This window comes from Physcomitrium patens, chromosome 19 (genome assembly GCF_059467195.1).
Source record: "Physcomitrium patens ecotype Gransden chromosome 19, ASM5946719v1, whole genome shotgun sequence".
Lineage (NCBI taxonomy): Eukaryota > Viridiplantae > Streptophyta > Bryopsida > Funariales > Funariaceae > Physcomitrium > Physcomitrium patens.
In genome coordinates this window covers 3,043,173-3,066,335 of record NC_143428.1, presented here as the reverse complement: position 1 = coordinate 3,066,335, position 23,163 = coordinate 3,043,173, and the positions used below count along the sequence as shown (strand labels likewise).

Sequence of the window (23,163 nt, the reverse complement as noted above, 5' to 3'; positions counted from 1 at the left end):
TAATTACTAGTAAAACTTGTATTTTTCTATGATAGTGAGCAAATCTCAAGGACAAATAATTTCTATCTTAGGGCTTTATCTACTCAAAATCAATATTTTTCTATGGAAAATTAACTGTCTCTTTATTGCAAGCTAAATCCTAACAAAACAACGCCTTAGTATGCAACAATAAATATTATGGACTCTCATAAATTATTATTTATCATGAAATATTTGAATATTAAAATTTATATTTTACAATTTAAAATAGAATAGAGTAAAATATTTTAAAAATTAAAATAAGACATATATGTCTATGTGTATGCACCCATCTACATGCACTTCTAAATTGCATTACTCTTTATTACACCTTAATGACAAATCACAATAGGGTACTCCCAAAACAAAGGGCTTCAATGCTAAGATAATCTCCAAAGTGGTTACATACACAATTTGGTGTAGTACATGATAGCTCCTATTAGAACTTAATTTTCAACCCCAAACTATATAACTCTTCATTACAGAGACGAACAGAGGATGTATTCATCCATGCGATGACTGTCATCCCTCCATGGCCTCGATGGATTGCTCAACGTTTTTATGTTCACAGAGGGGTAAACATGCTCAGGAGCTGTAACCAATGCCTCTGCTTCCGTCTTGCTGCGTGCAACCGGATTGCCGAGGGCCACAGAAGCTGTGACAAATTCAGCAGGTGGGTGCAGCAATTCTTGCTTCTAGAGATCGTACTGACCTTGTGTTTCCGAAAAAGATGCAATCTTTCGCATCTTATCTCGATGAATTGGTCTTCGAGACAACGACTGATGTGGGAGAATGTGTAGCACATGACGTTGAGTAGCTGCTTACAGTGCATCCTTTCAAGCACTTGCCCTACCCATGTTGAGGTTAGCTGGTATTTTTTTGGGCGACAATGAGCAGGATTGCGTTCTGCACGTGAATCGATTGTGCAACGCTTGGAGTGAATTTCCAGGAATTCGAGAAAAAAAGTGCATCGAGTGATGATACGGGTTATGGACGGCGGTTTGACTTGGTGACCCGCTCTGGTTGTTGCTACGGGGAATGTTGGGTGATTCGAAGTAATTTTACTTATCAGCGGTGTCTTTCTTAGATTTCATTCAACAATCAGGTGCAATGGCAGCCGCCTTGGTACGACCGAGGATTTTTCTCATGCCGACGCTTTCCGCGGGATTGCATAGCAAGGTTCAAAGACTTCGGACTTGCTCACGTTTTTTGCGCGTCTCTTCCTGTTCTCTACACACTGTTGTGGCGACCGAAGATCCTGTGAGCCCCATTTGCTCAGTACTCAGTCTTCATCTTCTTTTTTCTGGTTTATTTTTTCATAATTTTATAATTTCTTTGAACGTGTGATTGAAATGTTGGTATGGCATTGTGTGAATTTGAGGTATGGTTGCTCTGTCATGCCCCGTCGTTACTGTCTGCTCACTCGCTCTTGACAATGGTAGTTGGCTAAAGCCATAAGTCTGAGCGTTACTTGTGATCAAGAACCCTTCTGCACTTATCACACGGCCTCAAAACTTTTCCGGGGTCCAGGTATAGAAACTCGGGCAGAATGCGCAGACGGTCTTCTTAACCCCCCCTCCATATTTGGTGGAATTTGTTTCTAGAATGGAGAGCCATACAAGCATGTCATTACATCAGGTCCTCACACATTCAGGGGAGATCTTGGCGAAGCATGGGGAGCTGGTGGCACAGCTCCTGAGTATGTTTACCCCTCTTAATATACTATTAAAGTTCCTTCATCACCTAAAGATTACAGAGGATCAGTGACTCAGATTTTTCTCTTTCAAATGTAGGAAAACCCCTTGTTGTCGTAAACTGGTCGTAAGATTTTGATGTCAGTGTTTGATGTAATTTACTTGTAGGCCAAAGGATTATGCGTTTGCTGGTCTAGCAATGTGCTCCTCGCTCACAATTCGTTTGGTAAGTAAAATCGTCTATCAATCACGACGATAAATGTTGGTGATTTTGTTAAAGTTACAAATTAGGCTCTGCAACTATTTTCTTCATTAAGCACTAGTTTACTAAATGCTGACAGAATGTTCAAGTGAAGTTGTATTTTTCTTCTTTGTTTGTTACGTATCGTACTTGTGCTCTCAATCTGTTGTTCTCCGTTGTCAGAGCCCTCGATGCAAACTTTACCGTAGTCTCACCAGGGATCAATGGGCAGTTTGCAGAGAGGAAGAAATGGCCTCTTCGTCGCGTTTCAGTTACTGTCAAAGAAGTCAGCGAAAAAGACCTCCGTAAGATTCTTTAGGAATCCTTTATTAAGTCGTTAACTTATGATAACATCCTCTTCGAGACAAGTTGAGGACTCCAATTTTCGTGACAGGGTTTTAGAATGGTTTGTAGTTATATTTGAAATCAGTCATTTCGTAAATTGAATGATATGCCGCTCCTCACACATAACGGGGAAAATCCTAAAATTGTTTGCAGACATAAGAACGAGTGGTATAGATGTGCATACTTGAACTTATGCGGGATGTGTAAATATGTGCGTGTGTGCGTGCGCGCGCTGGGGGGTGGGGCGCATGCAGATGGAACTATCCCTGATGGGCTTCAAATGACCATTTCACTTGAGGGCGATTTAAGCGACGCTCAAAAGGAGAGGTTGCTTGAGATTTCCGGTATTTCACTGTAACCTGCCGTTGGAGTCTGTCAAAGACATCAAATGAACTAATATGCTTTTATTAGGCTTTCCTCTATACCTGAATTACTGCTTTACTATAGGTCCTTGCTGTCCTTGTAGGATGAAGAATCACTTCACACAAATATCAAGGCTGTGTGTGCATTTTGTTCTTGCAACCACCTTCACGTGGTGTATTTGGCAATCCTTACACTATGCACGACGAATCATATTCACTTTCAGAATGTTAAAGGCCAAACATATCTTAGAAGGCGGATGTTCAAATCCCTCATACGAGCATTTTCTATCAAGGGGTTGTTGATAGAAACTGTTCCTAACCACCATTCACTGATCAATGGTTGTGCTACTATCGATTGTAATAAGATGGACCCTTACCTGGTGGGATGCAACTATCGCAGTGCTCGTATGGGGAACTTGTTCATTCTCTGTTCATTTACAAGTTTTATGCCTGGAAATGGGCGAAGATGTTTGCACTGAAGTGGTCACTAGCAGTAATTCTGTTATCGTCTATCGCTTGCTGACCTTTCCAGATATTGCTTGTGCAGCTCGCTGTCCAGTGAAACAGATGATGCTTGGGAAGATGCGGGATGGGATTTCTGTACACCTCTCTGCGTAGCTACCCCATGGCTGTAACAATTGTATGGTCATTTCATTCGTAACATCTGATGCAGACACCAAATTTGTGACTTTCACACCGTGCTGGACGGGCTCTGTGATTGAACATTTTTCTGATCTCTTACATGTCCTTGGGCGGTTTCCAGCAGGCGCTGGTTTAGCGAAGAGGTGCAGATTGACTTGTTCTATTGCATCCTGAAGTAGGGCATTTTGCATAGTGTTCGACCTTAGGAGCATCATTTGAAATTATTTCCCATGTTGGAGGCTTCTGGGCGAAACTAATCCAGCTCCAAGGGCCCAAATTCCATGCTGCTCTACTTAAAAAGTAAAATGACGATTCAGAGTAATTCGTCAGTGGGAATGTGGATGAGCACCATGTATTCAAATTTTGATACTTAAAGTTTGTTATTTCTTTTTCATTTTGCATATCCAATGTGTATAACGTTCTTTAACAACGAGAATCATGTCCGTTACAAAATCGACCAAAGACTTGCTGGAATTTGTGAAATTCTACGAAAAGTTTAATGTTGCCTTGCAGTTCAGCACCTTTTTAATGGGTACGGATTTAACGGTTGCTTTAAGATTCTACACTATGCCGAAAGCCATGTTACAGTAGTAATGACAAAATAGACTTGTTACACGAGGATCGTTAGCACGACAAAAGCCTTCCGGCAGGAATTTCCGTTCCCCAGTTGGTAAGGATCCCTAGCATATACCACTTTAAGTTCATTTTGAGATTGGTGATATTCATCTGGATTAGTCATGCCAAATTAGAACCTAGATCTTAATGACACTCGATGCGTGGTTAGATGATCAAATTGAGGTTGTGGAGGCCGCAGGTGGCAATTCTTCAGCTGACACAGTCTACGAAAAGTCTTCTCCAACTACATCTGTAAAGAAACGTGCTAACCTAAGTTGACGTGTATTTATTCAATTATTGTGCATGTAGAGCAGACAAGTGTTATTATCGGAGGGCATGCATCAATACTTAAATTCGAACGTTGTTTTGGTCTGTTAACATTCCTGTGAATCACTTCAGGTTATTCCACTCGTCAATCTTTGGTAGCGTTACATTGCCGGTAGGATTGAATATATTATTCTTGAGTAGCTTCAGATCTCTATGCCATGCAGCAAGATCCTTAGAAGTCAACTTGCCAGGCCACTCTTTCACTCATGAATTCGTGCAGGTAGTAGATGAGGATGAGGAACTTTTGAGAGAAAACTTGCAAATGAAACTCACTCTTCGTACAAGCTCATTTTTCCAGCACGGAATCCGACAGCCTGAGCCCACCAGCACTCAGTAACAGAAACTGAATGGCCAGCAACAGTGGGTTCAGTTCAATGATTTCAGCGTGGTTTCTGAACCTGTTTTTTTGACAGGTTCTGCTGCTACATAAGCTCTTTTTTCATCCTCAGCTAAAAAGAGAAGTTGGGGCCCCATTTAAACATACTATTTCATGCTGAGTTTTCCGTTGCCTAAGTCCTGTGAAGTTCAGCTACTATACATCAAACGAAGTGAACTGAAACTGGCCTTCGCCGTTTCAACTCGCACATACTCTTCCTACTTAGAAAGTTGTGCCAATTCCTGCAAGATTGAGATGTTTTGTGCAAATTTCCAAGGTTACCTTTATGGTTAATGAATACATTGTTACTAACTATTCCATTTTTTGTGAAGCTGGTTTGATTGATTTGTTTGCAAGTTGATATAATATATATGTTCAAGCACATGTTGAATTGTTAGAAAAACGTGTTTCTAATTTTGCAATGTAGAAAAAATGGTAATTTTGTTTACAATAAGTGATTTGGTATACAAAATTAAAACATGTCATTATTTGAACATAGCAAGTTTTAATATTATTTGAATACAACTTACATCTTTACAAAAGCTTGTTAAGACTATTATTGATTAGTTTAGTATATATATATATATATAGTAATATTTATTAATTTTTTGGTGTATTAAAATATAAATTCTATCATGATATTATGTTATAGAATTAAAATGTTATTTTTTTTACAAGTTTAGATTTTTTTTAATGAAAATTTGTCTATGTAGAGGTGGTTTTATGCTCTAATTATTATATGGTTATTTTTTTGGTTACATTTATTTTCTTATATTATCAAAATTAGTGGTATCAAGCTATATTACCAAATCGCTCTATACAATCTGCTTTGTTTTTATCAATTTCTTTTTTGTAATCGCACAGTTGTGCAACATTAGGCTTAGAACACCTCCCTTCTCTTTTTGAAATTGTCCATATTATCATGTCACCTTATTATTGTGACCAATCTGATCTTGAGATTTAGAATTCTTATTATGGTATAAAATTAGAAAAAAATTCAAGAAGCTATCTTGAAAATTTTCTATTACAACTAAGCTATTTTTAATGAATTTTATCAGGTTGCAAGCACGTTTGCTTCTCACTGTCTTTTTTCATTATTATACAATTCTAAAAGTTTTATCAAGGATCAATTTGCTAAAGTTTATAGAAATGATAAATCTTTTTTTAAAATAAAAATAAAAATAATTATATTGTAGCAATTGTGAATTATTTTCTCTTGCAAAAAATAATAAAATAAAATTTTAAAATCCAATTTTCCTTCTAAGATAGTAATAAAGAGTACCATATTAAAAATAACATTTTTTTAAAAAATATACATATTTATTTAAAAGAAAAAAAATTAAAAATATAAAAATATTTGCTCTTGTGTTCTTAAAAGCATTTGTCAACTTAGAAAATTTAGTTTGCAATAAAATTAAGAATAAATAAGCTTAGTGTACCAAAACATTATAAAATAATGTAATTCAAATTTTGAGATTGAAACTACAAAGAAGGATTGATTTTTAATTATTGCAAACGAACTTAGGGCTCAATTTGGAATTGACTAAGATTGCATTAGCAAGTTGATGTAATTTGGATCCAATTACCTTGCAAACAAAGTATCTTTGATTTTAGAATAAGATAGGATCTAAAAATAAGTAACATTATTTTTACAAAGTCTTTAATAGTAGATTGTATTTTAATATTTTTAGATTTTATTATTTAAGATCAAATCTACAATTATGAAATTTACAATATGACATTGATAATAAATACCTTCATTGATTTTTTTAATTCTTTTGGTTTTTTTGAATCATTCTTATTTTTAATTTGAACATTATAAGTGCAATTTATAGGCTTTATAGGTAATGAAATTGGACTATTTTGGAAAAATTTAATAATAGATAATAGATTTGTATTCCATGTAGTTGCTAAATCACTTTAAATAAAATATATTTTATGTATAAAATATTTTAAAATGATGCATTAAAATCATAAATAAGATTATCAGTTTTTATTTTTATTTTTATTTTTATTTTTATTTTTTTGTGTTGAATAAATTCAGAGTGAAAATAATTTAATCTTTGAAGACTTTGGTAGTGATTTTGTTTTAAAAGTTTATATCTTTGAACACAAATTTCACTTCAAATTATTGAAACAATTATATTTTTTTTCTTAAATAGATTAAAAAAGCAACAAAAGTTAGTTTGTTGATTTTATGGAAGTTAATTTTTTTGAGGCAATTTCAACACAATAAGAAATAATAAAATTTTCATTAAAAATTAAGATACAAAGAAAAAAAAATACAAAAGTTGAGTTTATATCAAGTTACAGTATACATTAAAATAATAATAAAGTTCTAAAGCAAAGAGTCTTTGAATCTCATTGAAAAATTAATTAACAAATTTTTTACTAAGAGCAAGTATGTTTAAGAGAAGTTTCAAAAAAGATTTAATTTTTTTTAGAGTTGTTAATTCAAGCAAGTTACTATAAAATTTGCCTATAATGTGTACTTTTAATTTAGGATTTGAATATCATACCTACTTCTAATATAAACTTTGAAAAAAATGATAGATCTTTTTTTATTGTATCCACAACATGTCTTTTTTTATATCAAATTATTTGTCATATTGATATAATTGTAATTTATTAGTGAAAAAATTATATAATTTTTTTTTAATATTTTCTATTATTTAGATTGGTGATAATTTAACAGTCATGCATTATACCAACTATCATGTTAACACATGTCACAAACATATACAAATTATCTAGATAAGAAGTATTAGGTAGAAAATAAATATAGGTATATTTGATAATATCTTGTGAAGAAACTTCTTAGAAGCTTTATTGACATAGATTTGACTTTATATATGTTTGTTGTTGATTGGTAGGTTGGAAACTTGGCCAATAAGTTGGCCATATAGTACATATGTAAGAAACTTGTCTTGTAAGTTAGACACATGTTGGAGATCACATAAAATGTTGCAACCTAGATCCTAATTAGATAGTACATATAGAAGCAAGAGTGAAGCCTTCTTCACTCTTTTCAATGTCTTTTAAATTCTTAGTCTTATCTCAAGACTCTCTAATTTTCTTATTTTTGGCAATAACCATTATAATTTAATATTATACCATCTTTGAGTGATTATTTATTCTTTTTTAGTGACATAAGAATATATTGATCTTTTAGTTCTTTATAATTCATTTCTTAGACAACAACTTGGATTATCTTTTATAATCCTTAGATCTATTTCAAACATTAATAATGTTTATTGCAACAAAAATATTGTTCACAATTAAAAAATATTTGTATATTAAAAAATTACATACTTTCAAGATTTTGCAGCTTGATTTAACACCTTCATATAAGATTTTAGATAATTTTTTTTTGACTAAAGATAATTCTAATTTTTATAAGCAAACACACATGATAATTACATATTAAATTACCAATGTATTAGTTAATGAATTATTGGCAAATGATTTTATTATTAAAGCATGTTCAACAATACAATAAAGTGATTGTATTCATAAAATCAATCTTGCAAATATGTCTATTTTGGCATTTAAAACTACAAATTCTATATCCAAAGCTTAAAGTATATATATTAAATATTGTGCCAAAAAATGTACTAATTAATAGTCATTGCATTAATTTATCAAATTTCTATTTTAAAAAGTAATCAAATTCTTTATCTACATTAAATACAATTTCCTTGGCTATCCAACTAATAATTGATATAAATATTCTTTTATTGCTACTATTTAAATTATAGCAATTGTCTACAACCTAAGAACATATTGTTTTGAGCACAAGGCCTAATTCATTGTGCTTTACATAAATCTATAAGTTTAGCCATTGGTAACACGTATTTAAATAGATGTCTATTAAAAATAACTAATGATATAAATTGTGACAATGCTTTTAGAATTTGGACTAGATTGCATTAAATGACATAGATTGGTAATACATTTTTATTAATAAAATTATAATAAATAAAAAAATATCATTATTTATCATCCAATAAAATTTTAATGAAGAAAATATAAAAACATAAGATATAGTGGCAATAATAAAGTATAAAAATATTACAAAGGAGGAAAAAATATAAATAGAACTTAAATTAGACTATTAATGGATGTGTTCCATCAATTTATCTAAGAGTCCAATATTACTTGCATACATTATGTCACAGACATATATTTATTATAATTATTACCTAAGTAATATGAATAGATAAAAATACATAAAAGAAGATTAATTTCAAATATCTTCAAGGATAGCTTCCTAAATACTTTCTAGATGTTGTTTTGATCTTATATGTATTTTTTATTGATTAATAGATTAGAAACTTGGTCAACAAATTAATCACATGCTACACATGTTGATAGCTTGTAGAACAAACTAACTATGTGGTACTCATATAGAAAACTTGCCTTGCAAGTTAAAATATATGTTATACAAAGTCAACATGTTTGAGAGGTCTTATAGAACATTGCCACATAATTCTTAGGTAGATAGTATATATAAAGGCAAGAGTGAAGCCTTCTTTAGTCTTGTCAACTCATTTTTTGCTTCTAATCTAGTTTCAAGAAGTCTCTAGTTTTCTTGTCTTTTAAAAATAGCTACTCTAATTTATTTATTTTTTATTTATTATATTTCTTTATTTCTATTTTTTATACTTCTTTGAAAAAATCTCACTTATTTATTTGTTTTCATTGAGTTCTTATCCTTGATAAATTGACAAGAATACATTTATAATATCAAAACTTTGTTTTTTTTGTTTTTGTTTTTTATTTTTTATTTTTTTTAAAAAAAATTAGAATAAACTATCTCTTTTTCTTGATAAGACATAAGCATATAAGAAGTTGAAAATAACCCTCTTCTAAATTGATATTATTTTTTTTGCTTTTAAATTCTTTTTTTTTACTTATCTTGAATGATATTAGACATCTCTTTTCCTCTAAGTGTTATTATGGTAGATTTCGTCAAAATGAAGAATACAATGGCACAAATGTAAGAAAAATTGAGAAAGTTGAACTATTGTAGATTTAAACCTCTTCCTATTAATAAACAAGTCAATCTTGTTGCTTATCAATTACATCTGTCAAAGTCTATGAAAATCCATCTTGTATTTTATGTATCTCTTTTTGAGTCATACAAGAAAATGAATATATTGGAAAGAAGACAAATGCCACGTCCTCCTATAGAAGTGGATAATAATCAAGAATTTGAGATGGAAGAAGTCTTAGATTTAAGGTGGTACCAAAATAGATTAAAATATCTTATTCATTGGCATGGATATGATATTAATACAACATATTTGGTATTATGACCTTAGAAAAGACTTTCAATATTTGGTGATTTTATTAGAGGTAAGAAGGACTCTTGATAGTATTATAAATATTTTATTTGAAGAGAGTTACAAAAGCCTCAACAATAATTAAATAACAAGTTGGCTTCATGCCTTAGTATGGAATACTATTGATGGCTGAGAGGACCTATCAACTATCTTTGAAAAGAACAAAGGTATGTAGCAAATATAATTTGACGCATCTTGGATTACTTCAATATATGATGATTACTTTTGATAGAACTCTTTCCTAGAAGAAGGGATAATGTCACAAACATTTATATTTATATTAATATTTACCTATATGATTAAATAGAAGTAAATAAAATTATATTTATTTCATAATACTTTTTAGATAAGCTTTTTAGAAGCTTCATAGAGGTTGCTTTTACTTTAAATGTATTTGTAGTTGATTGGTAGGTTAGAAACTTGGTCAATAAATTAATCATGTGTTGATAGCTTATAAAATAAGCTAATTATATTATGCACATATAGAAAACTTGCCTTATAAGTTAAGATATGTACTTAACAAAGTTAACATGTTTTAGAGGTCTTATAGGATGTTACCACATATCTCATACTTAAGAATATTTATGGAGATAAGAATGAAGCCTTTTCACTCTTGTCAATGCCTTTCTAGTCCTTAGTCTTGTTTCAAGACTTTATAAGTCTTCTTGTCTTTAATAATAGCCATTGTAGTTTAATACTATATCATCTTTGAGTAATTTTCTAGTCTTTTTGAATAATATAATAATATATTGATATTTTAATTCTTTAAAGTTCATATCTTTGATGTTATCTATTCTAGAACAACTATGATTTTTTGTTTCTATAGATTTTATCAGAGATCTTTAAGTTTCAAGTTCTTATGACTCTAAATTTGTGATAGTAGTTCATTTTTATCAAGATGGCATATTTTATACCATATACAAAATTTATCATATGTGAAGAAGCAACTAAGCTTTTCTTTGACAATATCTATTGCTATCATGGATTATTTAAGGATATTATATCAGATAGGATAACTTAGTTTTTATTCAGATTTTAGAGAATTTTTTTTAAGATTCTAAAGGTAGACATAAAATTATCTTTAGCTTTCTATCTTCAAATTGATGGACAAATTAAGTATATGAACCAAGTTTTGGAGCAGTATTTGAGATATACCATCAATTATCAATAAGATGATTAGACATTTCTTTTGCCATTGGAAAAAATTATTTATAATAACACAATATATTTTTCTATACAACAAACATCTTTCTTTGCTAATTATGGTTATTATCCATGACTTAATGCTTTTGAATTTTCAAAAGTTGATAATCTTGTAGTAGAAGATTTGACAAATTATTTATCTAAGATACATATAATAATGAAGGCGTTATTATAAGAGACTCAAGAACAAAAAAAGAATAATGTGGATGCCTATTACAAGCAACAACCTCATTTCTATATTAGTAATAAGGTATGATTGCTTTGTTATAATATTAAAATTATTTGTCCTTGAGATAAGTTTGATTACTATAGACTTAAATCATTCTTATTTGTGAATAAGTCAATCGAGTCACTTATTGATTACTTAGGTTAGAATATCTTATTCATTGGTGCAGATATGATATTTACAAATGCACATAGGAGCCAAAAAAAAAATCTTACAAATGTAGTAGAGAAGATCAAAGCTTTTCATCTATAATATCTATTAAAACCAAGATGAAAGATAACAAATATATGTTATACAAGAAACACAATTTACGAAAGATTATATTCTATCTTTTATCTTTGTTTGTAGTTTTTATATAATTATGGCATTAAGGAGATGGAAAACTAATAGCTAATAGATTCAATTGAAGAGCTATTGTTTGTTGACTTATAAGATAAGACATTGTAATTACTACAACCTTCAAGATGACGCAATAGAAATAAAGACTTTCAAAGGCAACATGTTTTTTTTCAAATAGATAACAAGATCCAACGTATTTGATATCATGACTTAAGAAGAGAGTCTCAATGTTTGGTAATTTTATTAGACGTAGGAACAACTCTTGATGATATTACAAATATTTTGTTTGAAAGAAGTTACAAAGGTCTCAACAATGATCAAATAACAAGATGGTCTTCTTGTCTTAATATGGGACATTACCAATGGCTGAGAAGACTTATCAACTACCTTTGAAGGAAACAAAGATTAGAGTATGTAGCAAATATAATTTGCCACATCTTGGACTTCTTTGACATGTAATCATTTCTCTTTGTAGAACTCGTTCCTAGAAGAGGAATAATGTCATGGACATATATTTACTATAGTTGTTATCTAAATAATATGGATAGATAGAAGTAAATAAAAAAAGATTAATTTCATAATATCTTCTAGGATAGGTTCTTAAAACCTTCATAGACACTGCTTTGACCTTATATATATTTATAGTTGATTGATAGGTTAGAAACTTGGTCAACAAGTTAACTACATGCTACATATGTTGGTAGCTTGCTAAACAAATTAACTATATGGCGTCCATATAGAAAACTTACCTTGCAAATTAAAATATGTGTTGTACAAAGTCAACACGTTTTGGAGGTCTTATAGAACACCACTACATAGCTCTTAGGTAGATAGTATATATAGAGGCAAGAATGAAGCCTTCTTCACTCTTGTCAGCTCATGTTTTAGTTTAATTTCAAGAAGTCTTTAGTTTTCTTGTCTTTTGAAAATATCCATTCCATTATTTATTTATTTATTTATTTATTAATATACATACTTCCTTATTTCTATTTTTTTATACTTCTTTGAAAAAGTCTCACTTATTTAATTGTTTTCATTGAGTTCTTATCCTTAACACATTATTCAACATATTTTGCCTAAGCTTTGGCAAAGATTTTATGTTGTCTTGTCATGTAAAAACTAATCTAAGAATAGATATAATATCTAGTTGTAGAAGATAAATTGTATTTGCAACAAGCAAAGAAAACAATCATAATAAATTTTAAAAAAAACCTTAATTGAACCTTAATAATCATAGTTAAAATTTAATTAAATCCTAAAGAATCTTAAAAAAATCCTAAAAGAATCATTAGATAATTCATATGAAACATCAAAGAAATCTTTACAAAATCCTAAAGAATTCATAAAGCAATCATAAAGAAATTCTTTTAAAGAAACTCTTATAAAAAAAAATTAAAAATAAAATAAAAATACAAGTGTCTTTTAAAATAAATGGGTTGAATAGAAACTAATTATAAATAGATTTTAAGATGAAAAAAAATCATGCTCTTAGATAAAAGCATATTAAAATTCAACAATAAGTTTTTTTCTTCAATTTTTTTTTATTACAATCCATATATAATAATAATAATAATAATAATAATAAATGCATACAAAACTAAAAGAAGCCAATATATATATATATATATATATATGAATTTATATTTCTTAATTTATAATCTTGGTAGATGGAATTTTTATGAATTATGCAAGAAATATTAGTCCATCAAAAATATAAGTTTAGTACTTAGGAATAACCTTTGTTCCAAAAAATATTATTAGATGAGTAAGAAATATCAGGTGAGAGATATTAGATAATTGGAATAAATATATATATATATATATATATATAAACTAAATATATTTACTTATTATATAATGAAAGCTTATACAAAAGACCTAATTTTTTTTATGTAAGTGCTATTTATAGTCAATTATAAAAAACTGATATGAACATGTATAAATATTATATATATATATATATATATATATATCCTAAAAAATAATGAAGATTCTCAAAAAAATCACATACTAGAATCAAATGTATTGATTTTACTTATTTTTATTAACAAACTGAACACTTGACTTTGTGTGTGAGCGGTGTCTGGATGCGAGAGCTTAAGGCATTGCAAGCAAAAAAACTTTACATGTGCAGGAAGATCCAGACGGAGGTGAACAAAACTGGTAGTTTAACGTGCTCAGTAGGATTCGAACCTGCGCGGGCATAGCCCACATGATTTCTAGTCATGCCCGATAACCACTCCGGCATGAGCACGTGCGAAATCCTTGCCTTAGAAGGATAATCTCGTCATAATAATTATTTTCCAATCAGTCTCAACCTTTGCTTCTCACTTTCAAAGTATTATGTATTAACTTCAAAACACTGTTGAAAAAAAGTTAGGTATAAGAATTCCAATATTTTCGGTTGTTTGTTCAATTTGTTGCCACTTCTTGATATTTTGAAATTACTCTATGCAGGTCTATAATTAAAATTATATCGACTTTTAGTAAATAGCAACAAGTGCCAAAAAGAATATGTTTTTCAATGTTTCGAAAATTTTATTTTATTTCTTCGTATGTTGTTGTGGAGACTAATTTCTGAGGATTTAGAACATTATATACAATCGTGGTCGCTGATCCACAGGGCAGCCTCAGTGCCGAGAAATCATCCTCCAACTGATGAACCCCGGACGACGAGCATTCCGGAATACCCGAACCTGCGAAGGAGGAGGAGGAGGGTCTTGAATTGAGCTGATCTGAATTCAGCCCACGTCTGGTGTCGGTGCAACGCACAAATTATTTGTTCCAATTTCCGATGCGGATGTTGATGGAATCCCTTCGTGGCTGTAACGATTGAAAATATCCATGCAATTTTGAGTAGAATCATGGGCGTTGTTGTGTAAGCTTGACGTGGGATAATCGCCCAAGCGTGTGCACAACGTCACAGAGTTTCTCGCCCAGATTGTTTAGTAGCCGGATTGTTTAGAACTAGTCGGCGATGGCGGGGGCACTGAATCACCAGCATCATATGAATATCCTGAGTCTCAGGCATGGGGTGAAAGGCCAACGGGCGATCGGGGACTACATTGTGACCCGGCAGATAGGATCGGGGAGTTTTGCGGTGGTGTGGAAGGGGTACCACAAGCAGCACCCGGGTTTTGACGTCGCAATTAAGGAGATTGCCACCGAGAGGCTGAACCGAAAGTTGCAGGAGAGCTTGAGGAGGGAGATCGCGATTTTGCAGCGAATCGATCACCCCAATATCATCAAATTGCATGATATTGTCGAGGTTAGCATCATCTTTGGTCGGTCAATTGATTATGTTTGATTGGTTGCAGATGGTTTACAAGTTGTGATATTATTTTTGTGGGGCCATCTTACCTTGTCGATTCGAGTAGTAGAGTTTTGGTTTTCATGGGAATTGGCTCGGTTTTGAGGTCGCTGGGAAGTGTTTACAGGCGCAAGACAGGATACATCTTGTATTGGAGTACTGCGCAGGTGGTGATTTGGCTGCTTACATCCAGCGGCATGGCAAGGCTACTGAAGTAGTTGCACGCCTCTTCATGCGGCAGCTGGGTAGGTGGTTCTTGTGGACTTGGCACGGGTGAATTTAGAAGGGTAGCGTAGTCGACGAATTTTTGGGATAATTCTGTTGCGCGCTCGTGGGCAGGTGTGAAACCTAAGTTGATTTGTGGATGGGTGGACATCTGTTGATTCTTCAGGAGCTGGACTTCAGGTGCTATGGAATAATAATCTGATGCATCGTGACCTCAAACCACAGGTTGGAATGATACCGTTTGTTACTTTTCTTTCTGCTACCGTCGGGAATTTAGTAAATGTTTAACAGGTCAGATTTCTAATCTATGTGTTCTCAGTCAGTAGAAGATTTTTGAGGATTTTGCCCCTGTTGAGCGTACTCGTCACTGAATCACTGACGGAAATTCGACATGCTTCATGAAGTCTATGTCCCTTTCATAGTAGGGAAGTCATGGGTTGATCCTTCCGGTCTGTTATTGAACATTTACTGTTTTGCAGAATTTGCTACTCTCTAAAGACGATGGTCATGCGGTGCTGAAAATTGCGGACTTCGGATTCGCCAGGTCACTCCAACCTCTAGGCATGGCGGATACTTTATGTGGGTCGCCTCTGTACATGGCTCCCGAGGTCCTCCAGTCAGAGCAATATGATGCTAAGGTAGATAGATGTCTGACGTAACATTAGACTTGTAAGTAAAGGTATCTGCTATGTATCAGAAACATCTCTTAGACATTTCTGTGGGCTTTCATCACAGCTTTTGTTCGTGATTTTGCAGAAAGTTTAAGCTGCAGAAATTTTGCGCTAGAATGCGACACACGTTTATGTGAAATGATCCGTCATTCGTGGGGATTCGTGTGTCGTTGGTATCCAATCGAGAACAGTAATTGCCCTCGGTGTCTCTATTGAGCACGAGTTAGGTATGTCCAATTCAGGTAGCTATATGATAATCAGCACAAAGTCGCGGTTCATTCTGTTGTCTTGCTTCTGAGGTCTTTGCAGGCAGACCTATGGAGTGTGGGTGCTATTCTTTTCCAATTGGTAACTGGGCGGCCTCCTTTCAGTGGGAACAACCATGTTCAGGTCATTTTTTTCTTGGTTGAATGAGGAATATGTGTCCGTTGATGAATTATATTTTGTGATTGCATCACATGTTTCGCAACTTGGGATGTTATTGATAGTTTCTGTATCTTTTTATGATTTAGTTCTAATATATTCTCATATTTTTTTGCTGAATACCAGTTGCTTCAAAACATTATGAAATCGACTGAAGTGCGATTTCCAGATGCAATTATGGCCCAATTACACCCTGAATGCATCGATATGTGCCGCAAATTGCTTCGCATGGACCCAGGTGCTCCAAAGTTCCCATCTGTAGTAGTATCGTAGTTGGCAAGAACGTAGTATTCAAGTGACTCCTATCGTCCTTACGTCTTCATGCAGTCGGCAGTGGTTGTGAATGCTCATTGCTTTAAGTTGCGAAAAACTGTTGCACTAAGTTCAATCTGATATGGATTTGTTGTTTCCCATGCTTTCCACCAAGTCATTAGCACATTACGAGGCCGCTGATGCTTGTGAAAAATTCTGCGATATTGTACAGTTGAACGATTGTCTTTTGAGGATTTCTTTACTCATCCTTTCATAGGCTCAATGAGGTATTTCACACCCGTATTTGCTTTGTCTCCCTTGGTTCCCAAACTCGGTATACATGGTCTTGTTTTCATCCTCACTTGTGATGGCGATCAATTTTATTGCATCAAGACAAACTATTTGCACTTTCAGACTCAAGACACAGGATACTCAAGTAGGAGGGAGCACGTGTGGAGGAACTGGTGAGGCAAGTGAAACTTCTCAGGAAGAACTGTTCCCATTTTCATTGGATGACGAGGAACAAGCCTCTTTACGTGGAGAATCCTCATTTTCTGAGCCGCCTTTGTTCTCAGCTTCATCCTCCAGCAGCCCATCCCTTCCTTCAACCGAGGAAAACGCAAATGTAGGATATTCACTCTCGACTAGAATGGGTTTTCCTCCTACAAATCATCTTGACAACGAATCTAGTGTTCTGGACCAGGATACCGGAGAAAGTAGAGTTATAGAGTATATTTTTGATTCTGGGCATTCCGATTCTTCAACCGATGGTAAATATTCATTATAACTTCTAGAGCTGTGCTCTGCCTTCAAACAATTTCACTGTAGTTTTTCTTTTTCTTTCTTCATTTCTTTCACGGGAATCTACTTTCCTTCCATTCAAAATAGTGTATGATTCTATGTGTACTCGTGTGATCGGTACATCTCCCATTTTAAAAATTTCTGAGCCAGTTATAATTGTATCTCATGGTACCCATTTTTCCAATAGTGTTCTGAACATGCTTTGGTTCTTCGCGTTTTTCTAATTCGACTGAGTACATTCGTCCCCCTTGTGTCTCTTGGTTTGAAGGTGCGTCGGGAGATTCCATGGACACAATAGAACGGGAGTATGTCCTCGTGACAGCTCCAGTAATATCGACAGATAATCTTGCGATGTCATCAAGAGATTCTGATTTTAGCGGCCAGCATGAAGGAAAAAGGATTCATGGCTCTCCCCAGAAAGTCAAAAATTTAAACGTGGGCCGCAGACATACTACAGGAGAGGTTGGCAGTGTTGCCAGTAATGGTTCTGCCCCATTACATAGCTTACAAGAGGTCAAAGTTCCTTCAGATCATCCACCTACACGACTTCCCTCTTTACAGAGATTTGCACGACTCATTACTGAAGTCGCCACAGATAAGGTTAGATTTTTCTGTACTTTCAGTTGCTTGAATCTGTAAAATTGATGTTAGAATAGCTGACACTAGACAGGGCCTCGAAAATGGATCTTTTGTTGCCGTTTTGAACGATTCGTGATGGAGTGTAGAGGAAGAAGGAAGAAACTAGGGAATGGGTATCATTCTATTGCTTTATTGCTGTCAAGCATACGTTCGGTATATCGACCTTAGTCGAGACCTTATGGTGAACATGCTTGAAGGTTGTAAACTCCTTCCCCTTTCCCTCTACTCTTTGCTCAACTTATCTACTTCAAGAGCATTGTTGTACAGACTTAGTAGCTGCAATGTCCTTATTACATGGTTATGTTTGTCGCAGATATATGCAGGGCAGCAGTTGGAGTCATTTTCAATCCAGCTTCTTTGTCTAGCAATCTGGAAGGAAGCTCTTCGAGTGTGTCAAACCTGGGCATGCAACGTCGGTGACTTCGGAAAAGTTTGCAGTAATGAACGAGGGAGTATTTCAGAAGGTGGCGAAAGTGATGAAAGATCTGCAGCAAATGCTTGTTCTTTAGTGGAACGGGAGTTTGCTTTTGCTGTTGGACGGGCTGAATCTTTAGCAGTGCATATCAATAGTGGCATTGGTAAGTGGGCGCTCCTGATTTCACACATGGAATATTTAGTGTAGGAAATATAAGCAGCTGGTATTTGGGGTAATTTAAGAGCATTTTCGATTCTTAGGACACCAGTTTCCATGTACAGCAGGAGCTTACGTAGAGGCCGATTTAATTTGAAACATCATGATTAACTTTATGATTGCTCTTAAACCCATTGGTGTTGATTAATTAACCATAGTCTCCGCCGAGATGCCGGATGCTGTGGAGCTCATCTTCCAAACAGCACTTGACCTCGGTAGAGCTGGAGCGGTACTTCCCAATCCTCTGTTCCTTCTTGATTACTGCAAGTTTAGTGTTTACCAGTTATTGGAAAGGCGATCAAGTAGAGTTGTGTTATTAGAATAGCAAGTCAATTTTGCCTCACATACCGTAGTAATTATATCATTTTCTTAACGCATGGACTGAAGAATATGTGCTGGGGTTGGTTTTGTGCTTCAGGTGGATGAGCTCATGGGAAATATGGAAATTGCGGCTACTTCATATGAGAAAGCTGCTGCTCTTCTCGACTTTCTTGTAATCGAGGCTGCAACACTACCGATAGTGCCTCCTCTATTACTGTCCGACACTGACAGGAACCGGATTCGTGGATACGCTCATGTGGTTACTGCGCGCCATCGTCAATGCATTGCCATGGCCTAGACACGAGGACGATATGTACATTCTTTTCATAGAATAAAAGTTGGATAACTAGGCAAGCACACTGAACGAAGGTGTTTGCTGGGATTCAAGTATGACTTTAAGGTGATCGGCATCAGAAGAAGGATGCGAAAGCAATTGGAGGTTAATCAGCGATCTAGTTGATTTTGACTCTCATAACTTCAACTTCCTTGGAAGCGGCCGTTAATCTGAAATATGGCCACTTGAAAATCTGCAAGAATGATTCTCTAGGCCTAGAGAAGAGGGTGGTGATTGGAATTTGCGAGCTATATCGGTTGTTCTGAAGTGCACTTGGTTCAACTTTTAACTGAGATTTGTAAATATATAGGTTAAGGTGATTGTAAGATTCAAGATGTATGAACTTGTATAGACTAGAACTGGATTGGAAGATAGTATCTTCACCTGGTGTTCACTCACCTGCCTTTGCACAGGCATGATGTGAACTCAATCCTCATTACCTGTTATGATACCTCAGAGTACATCGGTGGCGGAAATTATTACTCTTCGTCTTAAAAACTTGCATACTCAATTATGTATGTTAAAAGTTCTGATTTACTATTAACTCAAGGAACTTTGTGTCACTGTTCCATGCCTTTGTTGTTTATTCATGTCATCTGTTGCGATTGTGTCACTGGATAGACATAGTTTTTACCTTCATCATGGCCATGCAGCTCACTTCACTCAATATATTTTAACCGTAGCTACCTCCTAACGCTAATGTACATGGAATTTCCTGGTAGGCTAGCAGCTTCATGGATGCTAGTATAGATACTTGGCCTTACTCAGCAGGGCTACCCAGTCTTGGTCATAGACTCTAGAGTAAGCCGTTTTAGCCTACATTTTTACGCGCATATACCGAGTAAGAGTACGCACAAGGTTCCACTTTGTTTTGTTATGTTTTGTTTTTTACTTTTTATGTAAACCTTTTTCTGACTAGAGTGCTGTCACAATCCTCTCGAGTCCCCACTTGACACGCGGGAAAGTTGATAAAAAACCTGGTGTGCATGCACCTGTTTCTTTGCAGCAACAACAATAAAAACCAGTGGCATCCAAACAGCTCTCACCAAACCAACATTATCTCAGTTCCAAATATGGTTATACAAAGAGTTGAGAATCTCTACGAGCCAACTCCAACCAGAGAAAATACTCACTGTACTCTTTCTTCCCTGAAATCTAAACTACAAAACTTCTGCATCATGCGATTGATATTGCATGAAGCCTCACATGTATCCACATCTATGCAAATTGTCTCAGCAGCCTATGCAATGTGGTTCATGGACCTAGCCACCCGTTTATCCACAGCCAGTTTAAAATTTATCTTCAAGCACAAACCAAGTAAACTCATTTAATTTCAAATCTTTCCCAACTGATGTGAAGACATTCTCAACGTACGATGAGAAGGCGCCCTTGCATACGATTACAAGTGAGTAGCTGATGCATCATCTAACGGGTTTATAACGGACAATAGCTGAGAAAAACACAACAGGCTCATATCAGTAAGTCATAAACCAGCAGACAATGAAGCCAGTTGTTATTTGAAATCACACTATTTTAATTTTCAAAAGAACAAGTGTTTGGAAAGTTAATACCTTGTCTGTGAACTCTCGAAAGTAGGGTCCTTCCATCGCTTTCTCTAGTTCCTAAGGATTATCACAAGGTTCAGGTAGAACTCCAAGCATACGAAGCAATCTTTAAATTTCTAAAATACAGTGCACAAAAATTACACAAAGCATGAAGAACTTATCAACCACGTCTCGTACATAAGCTTAACATAAGCCAAAATACCAGTTTGGGATTGGATGAAGAATCGATCTTAGAAATGAGCTCCTGTAGATCTCGATCCCTAAGCATCTTACGAATTTCTTCTGAAGCAGCTGCATCAAACGCCCGTAGTATACCAAGTCAAAAATGCCCTCTAAACATGCTAGATTTTCAGATATGTTTTGTCACTCAAGGTTCGGTATCCAACAAAACTTATCCTACGAAATCCATATAGTCCGCTACTAGATACCACAAGATAGCATTGATCATTTCAAAAAGAGGGAAACTCAAAAGAGAACCATGTAGACATTTGAAGGACAGTTAGCGTACCAACAGCCTCAAGCTGTGTACGCTTCAAGCGATGATTAGACTCATCAGCATCCTCAGCTACTGATGCGGGTTGCTCATCGACTATCTTCTCTGCAACAGTGCACACGTTGAAAAGTGTCAGAATGGGGCCTTCCTAGGAATATGCATCAACATAGAGTTATTCCCAGAATTCGAATCAATTGCAAATCTAGCGGTTCCTTGGGATTCGGGAAGCGCAAAAAGGTAATATGATTTTTTTTTAAACTGATTTACACGCTCGGTGACATCCAATTCAACTTCCAGACTTCAAAGAAAGATAATCACTACACGCAGATGCAAAACTGTGAAACTCATACTCGAGTCTCCTTGAAAACCAAAGAATTCGAAACCTACCGGCATTATTTCCATTTGCATTTGGCTTTGCACATGGTATTTCTACACAGCACAACAAGGTGTAAGCCTAGAGAGACGATACTGAGACAATCCTGTTTTCAATACTACTTGAAGCACAAACAGTGGATTAGTGGGTTCAACTATCAACACAGCAGAGAATCTGATCCAAACCTACAACTACTCCTGTTCTAATAAATGAGAAACATACAAGCCCGAAACTTGCTTCATCGTGAAAAATTCTACAGCTTCATGCAGCTGTGAGTACAAAAAAACCCTAAACTCTGAAATCTAGACTTTCTTTGCAACTCACGTATTTGTGTAAGCTCACAGCAGACCATCTCTCTACAAAACCCTAGATGGACGGAGCAGGCAACTACGAGCTTCTACCTTTATGCTTCTTGTAGCAAACCAGAGAACAGCTGCAAAACCATCACCCATAATCACACTCATCTGTTAGGTCACAATTTCACGTCACAACGCTCAAAGCAAGCATCTGGAACAGAAACAAGGACCGACAATCGACTAATCCGAAAAAATTACTGTACTAAATCTGAACTCAAACAGTACACAAAGTATAAAACAAAATCCTCCATGAAAGCGAGAGATGGCTTACTAAGGTGTTAAGCAAATTGGGCACTTGTATTTGGACTCTGCATCCTTGCATACTTCACACTGTTTTCCCATGATCGCTCAGTTACGAAATCAGAACACGGAGGTTTCAACAAACAAAGCCCACCTCGTGACAGATCCGAGATTTTCAGGTCAAGACAGACAAACCCAATTGCAACACAACAAAAAAGACGGCATCAGATTCCTCCACATTTAGGGCTTAGGGTTTACAGTTGACGACAAGAGGATTTCGCCGGAAACGGTGAAGGCAATGGCACATTTGCACATCACTAGTATCAACTTTGTGTGTGGTATTTGTTGTGTATTATATGTAATATTTATTCTATTGTAATATTTATATTTATTCTATTTAATAGCAATGAATCCAATTTATTCACCTAAACACAAGTTCAAGTCTTTTTGGATTTGGCAGTTAAAGTTGTCAGAGCCACATAATTCCTGATCAGGGTTTTCAAACTTTTAAATTCTTCAAATTTGGAACTTCATTCAATACAGTTTTCAAATTTAAGTCCATTCGAAGGATATTGGATGATATTAGAAAAAATTTAGATACTTGGTCTTCTAGCAACACTTTTAATGGATTGGTTTCTTCAACAATATCTATAGATGTAGATAGTTGACCAATAATCATATCTATTAGTATTGAGATGCTTTTCTTTGCAAATACCAAATTGTGTTATTTTGTATTTTTTTATTTTTTATTTTTTTTATTAAACATGTTAAACCTAAAAAGACCTAATGTCTAAAA

The 23,163-nt window shown here is 34.4% G+C and overlaps 3 protein-coding genes and 1 non-coding gene across 4 annotated transcripts; 2 read left to right on the top strand and 2 right to left on the bottom strand.

Annotated features, from left to right (window-relative positions):
• Positions 1–616: 616 nt before the first annotated feature.
• On the top strand, positions 617–3,696 carry LOC112295769 (uncharacterized). The gene is made up of 7 exons (XM_090244732.1): positions 617–691; positions 1,106–1,278; positions 1,623–1,717; positions 1,881–1,938; positions 2,137–2,258; positions 2,452–2,642; positions 3,208–3,696. Exons 2-7 carry the CDS (start codon positions 1,129–1,131, stop codon positions 3,276–3,278), a joined length of 687 nt encoding a protein of 228 aa, XP_090100858.1. The 5' UTR covers positions 617–691; positions 1,106–1,128; the 3' UTR covers positions 3,279–3,696.
• Positions 3,697–13,905: 10,209 nt separating this feature from the next.
• On the bottom strand, positions 13,906–13,987 carry TRNAS-AGA (transfer RNA serine (anticodon AGA)). Its single transcript has one exon. It is a non-coding gene; the product is annotated as a tRNA-Ser (tRNA).
• Positions 13,988–14,433: 446 nt separating this feature from the next.
• On the top strand, positions 14,434–19,903 carry LOC112296132 (serine/threonine-protein kinase ATG1a). Its single transcript, XM_024548344.3, has 12 exons — positions 14,434–15,001; positions 15,171–15,288; positions 15,435–15,493; positions 15,748–15,906; positions 16,249–16,329; positions 16,489–16,600; positions 16,847–16,901; positions 17,029–17,384; positions 17,684–18,015; positions 18,368–18,632; positions 18,844–18,914; positions 19,104–19,903. Exons 1-12 carry the CDS (start codon positions 14,711–14,713, stop codon positions 19,302–19,304), a joined length of 2,100 nt encoding a protein of 699 aa, XP_024404112.1. The 5' UTR covers positions 14,434–14,710; the 3' UTR covers positions 19,305–19,903.
• A 479-nt stretch (positions 19,904–20,382) lies between these two features.
• LOC112296133 (uncharacterized) lies at positions 20,383–22,670 on the bottom strand. The gene is made up of 7 exons (XM_024548345.3): positions 22,399–22,670; positions 22,173–22,204; positions 21,786–21,827; positions 21,414–21,503; positions 21,108–21,196; positions 20,912–20,962; positions 20,383–20,790 (listed from the first exon to the last, which is right to left on the bottom strand). The coding sequence occupies exons 1-7, from the start codon at positions 22,467–22,469 to the stop codon at positions 20,740–20,742; spliced, it is 426 nt and encodes a 141-aa protein (XP_024404113.1). The 5' UTR covers positions 22,470–22,670; the 3' UTR covers positions 20,383–20,739.
• Between the last annotated feature and the right edge of the window lie 493 nt (positions 22,671–23,163).

Bases quoted from the DNA above. Each gene is read 5' to 3' on its own strand.
- LOC112296132 (XM_024548344.3), top strand. From the start codon at position 14,711: ATGGCGGGGGCACTGAATCACCAGCATCATATGAATATCCTGAGTCTC. The intron at 15,494-15,747 runs GTTGGAATGATA...ACTGTTTTGCAG, and splicing joins ATCGTGACCTCAAACCACAG to AATTTGCTACTCTCTAAAGA. The intron at 18,633-18,843 runs GTAAGTGGGCGC...AATTAACCATAG, and splicing joins GCATATCAATAGTGGCATTG to TCTCCGCCGAGATGCCGGAT.
- LOC112295769 (XM_090244732.1), top strand. From the start codon at position 1,129: ATGGCAGCCGCCTTGGTACGACCGAGGATTTTTCTCATGCCGACGCTT. The intron at 1,939-2,136 runs GTAAGTAAAATC...CTCCGTTGTCAG, and splicing joins CCTCGCTCACAATTCGTTTG to AGCCCTCGATGCAAACTTTA. The intron at 2,259-2,451 runs GTAAGATTCTTT...AATTGTTTGCAG, and splicing joins AGTCAGCGAAAAAGACCTCC to ACATAAGAACGAGTGGTATA.
- LOC112296133 (XM_024548345.3), bottom strand. From the start codon at position 22,469: ATGGGAAAACAGTGTGAAGTATGCAAGGATGCAGAGTCCAAATACAAG. The intron at 22,205-22,398 runs GTAAGCCATCTC...ATGGTTTTGCAG, and splicing joins CCAATTTGCTTAACACCTTA to CTGTTCTCTGGTTTGCTACA. The intron at 21,504-21,785 runs GTAGGTTTCGAA...GCACTGTTGCAG, and splicing joins TGCAAATGGAAATAATGCCG to AGAAGATAGTCGATGAGCAA.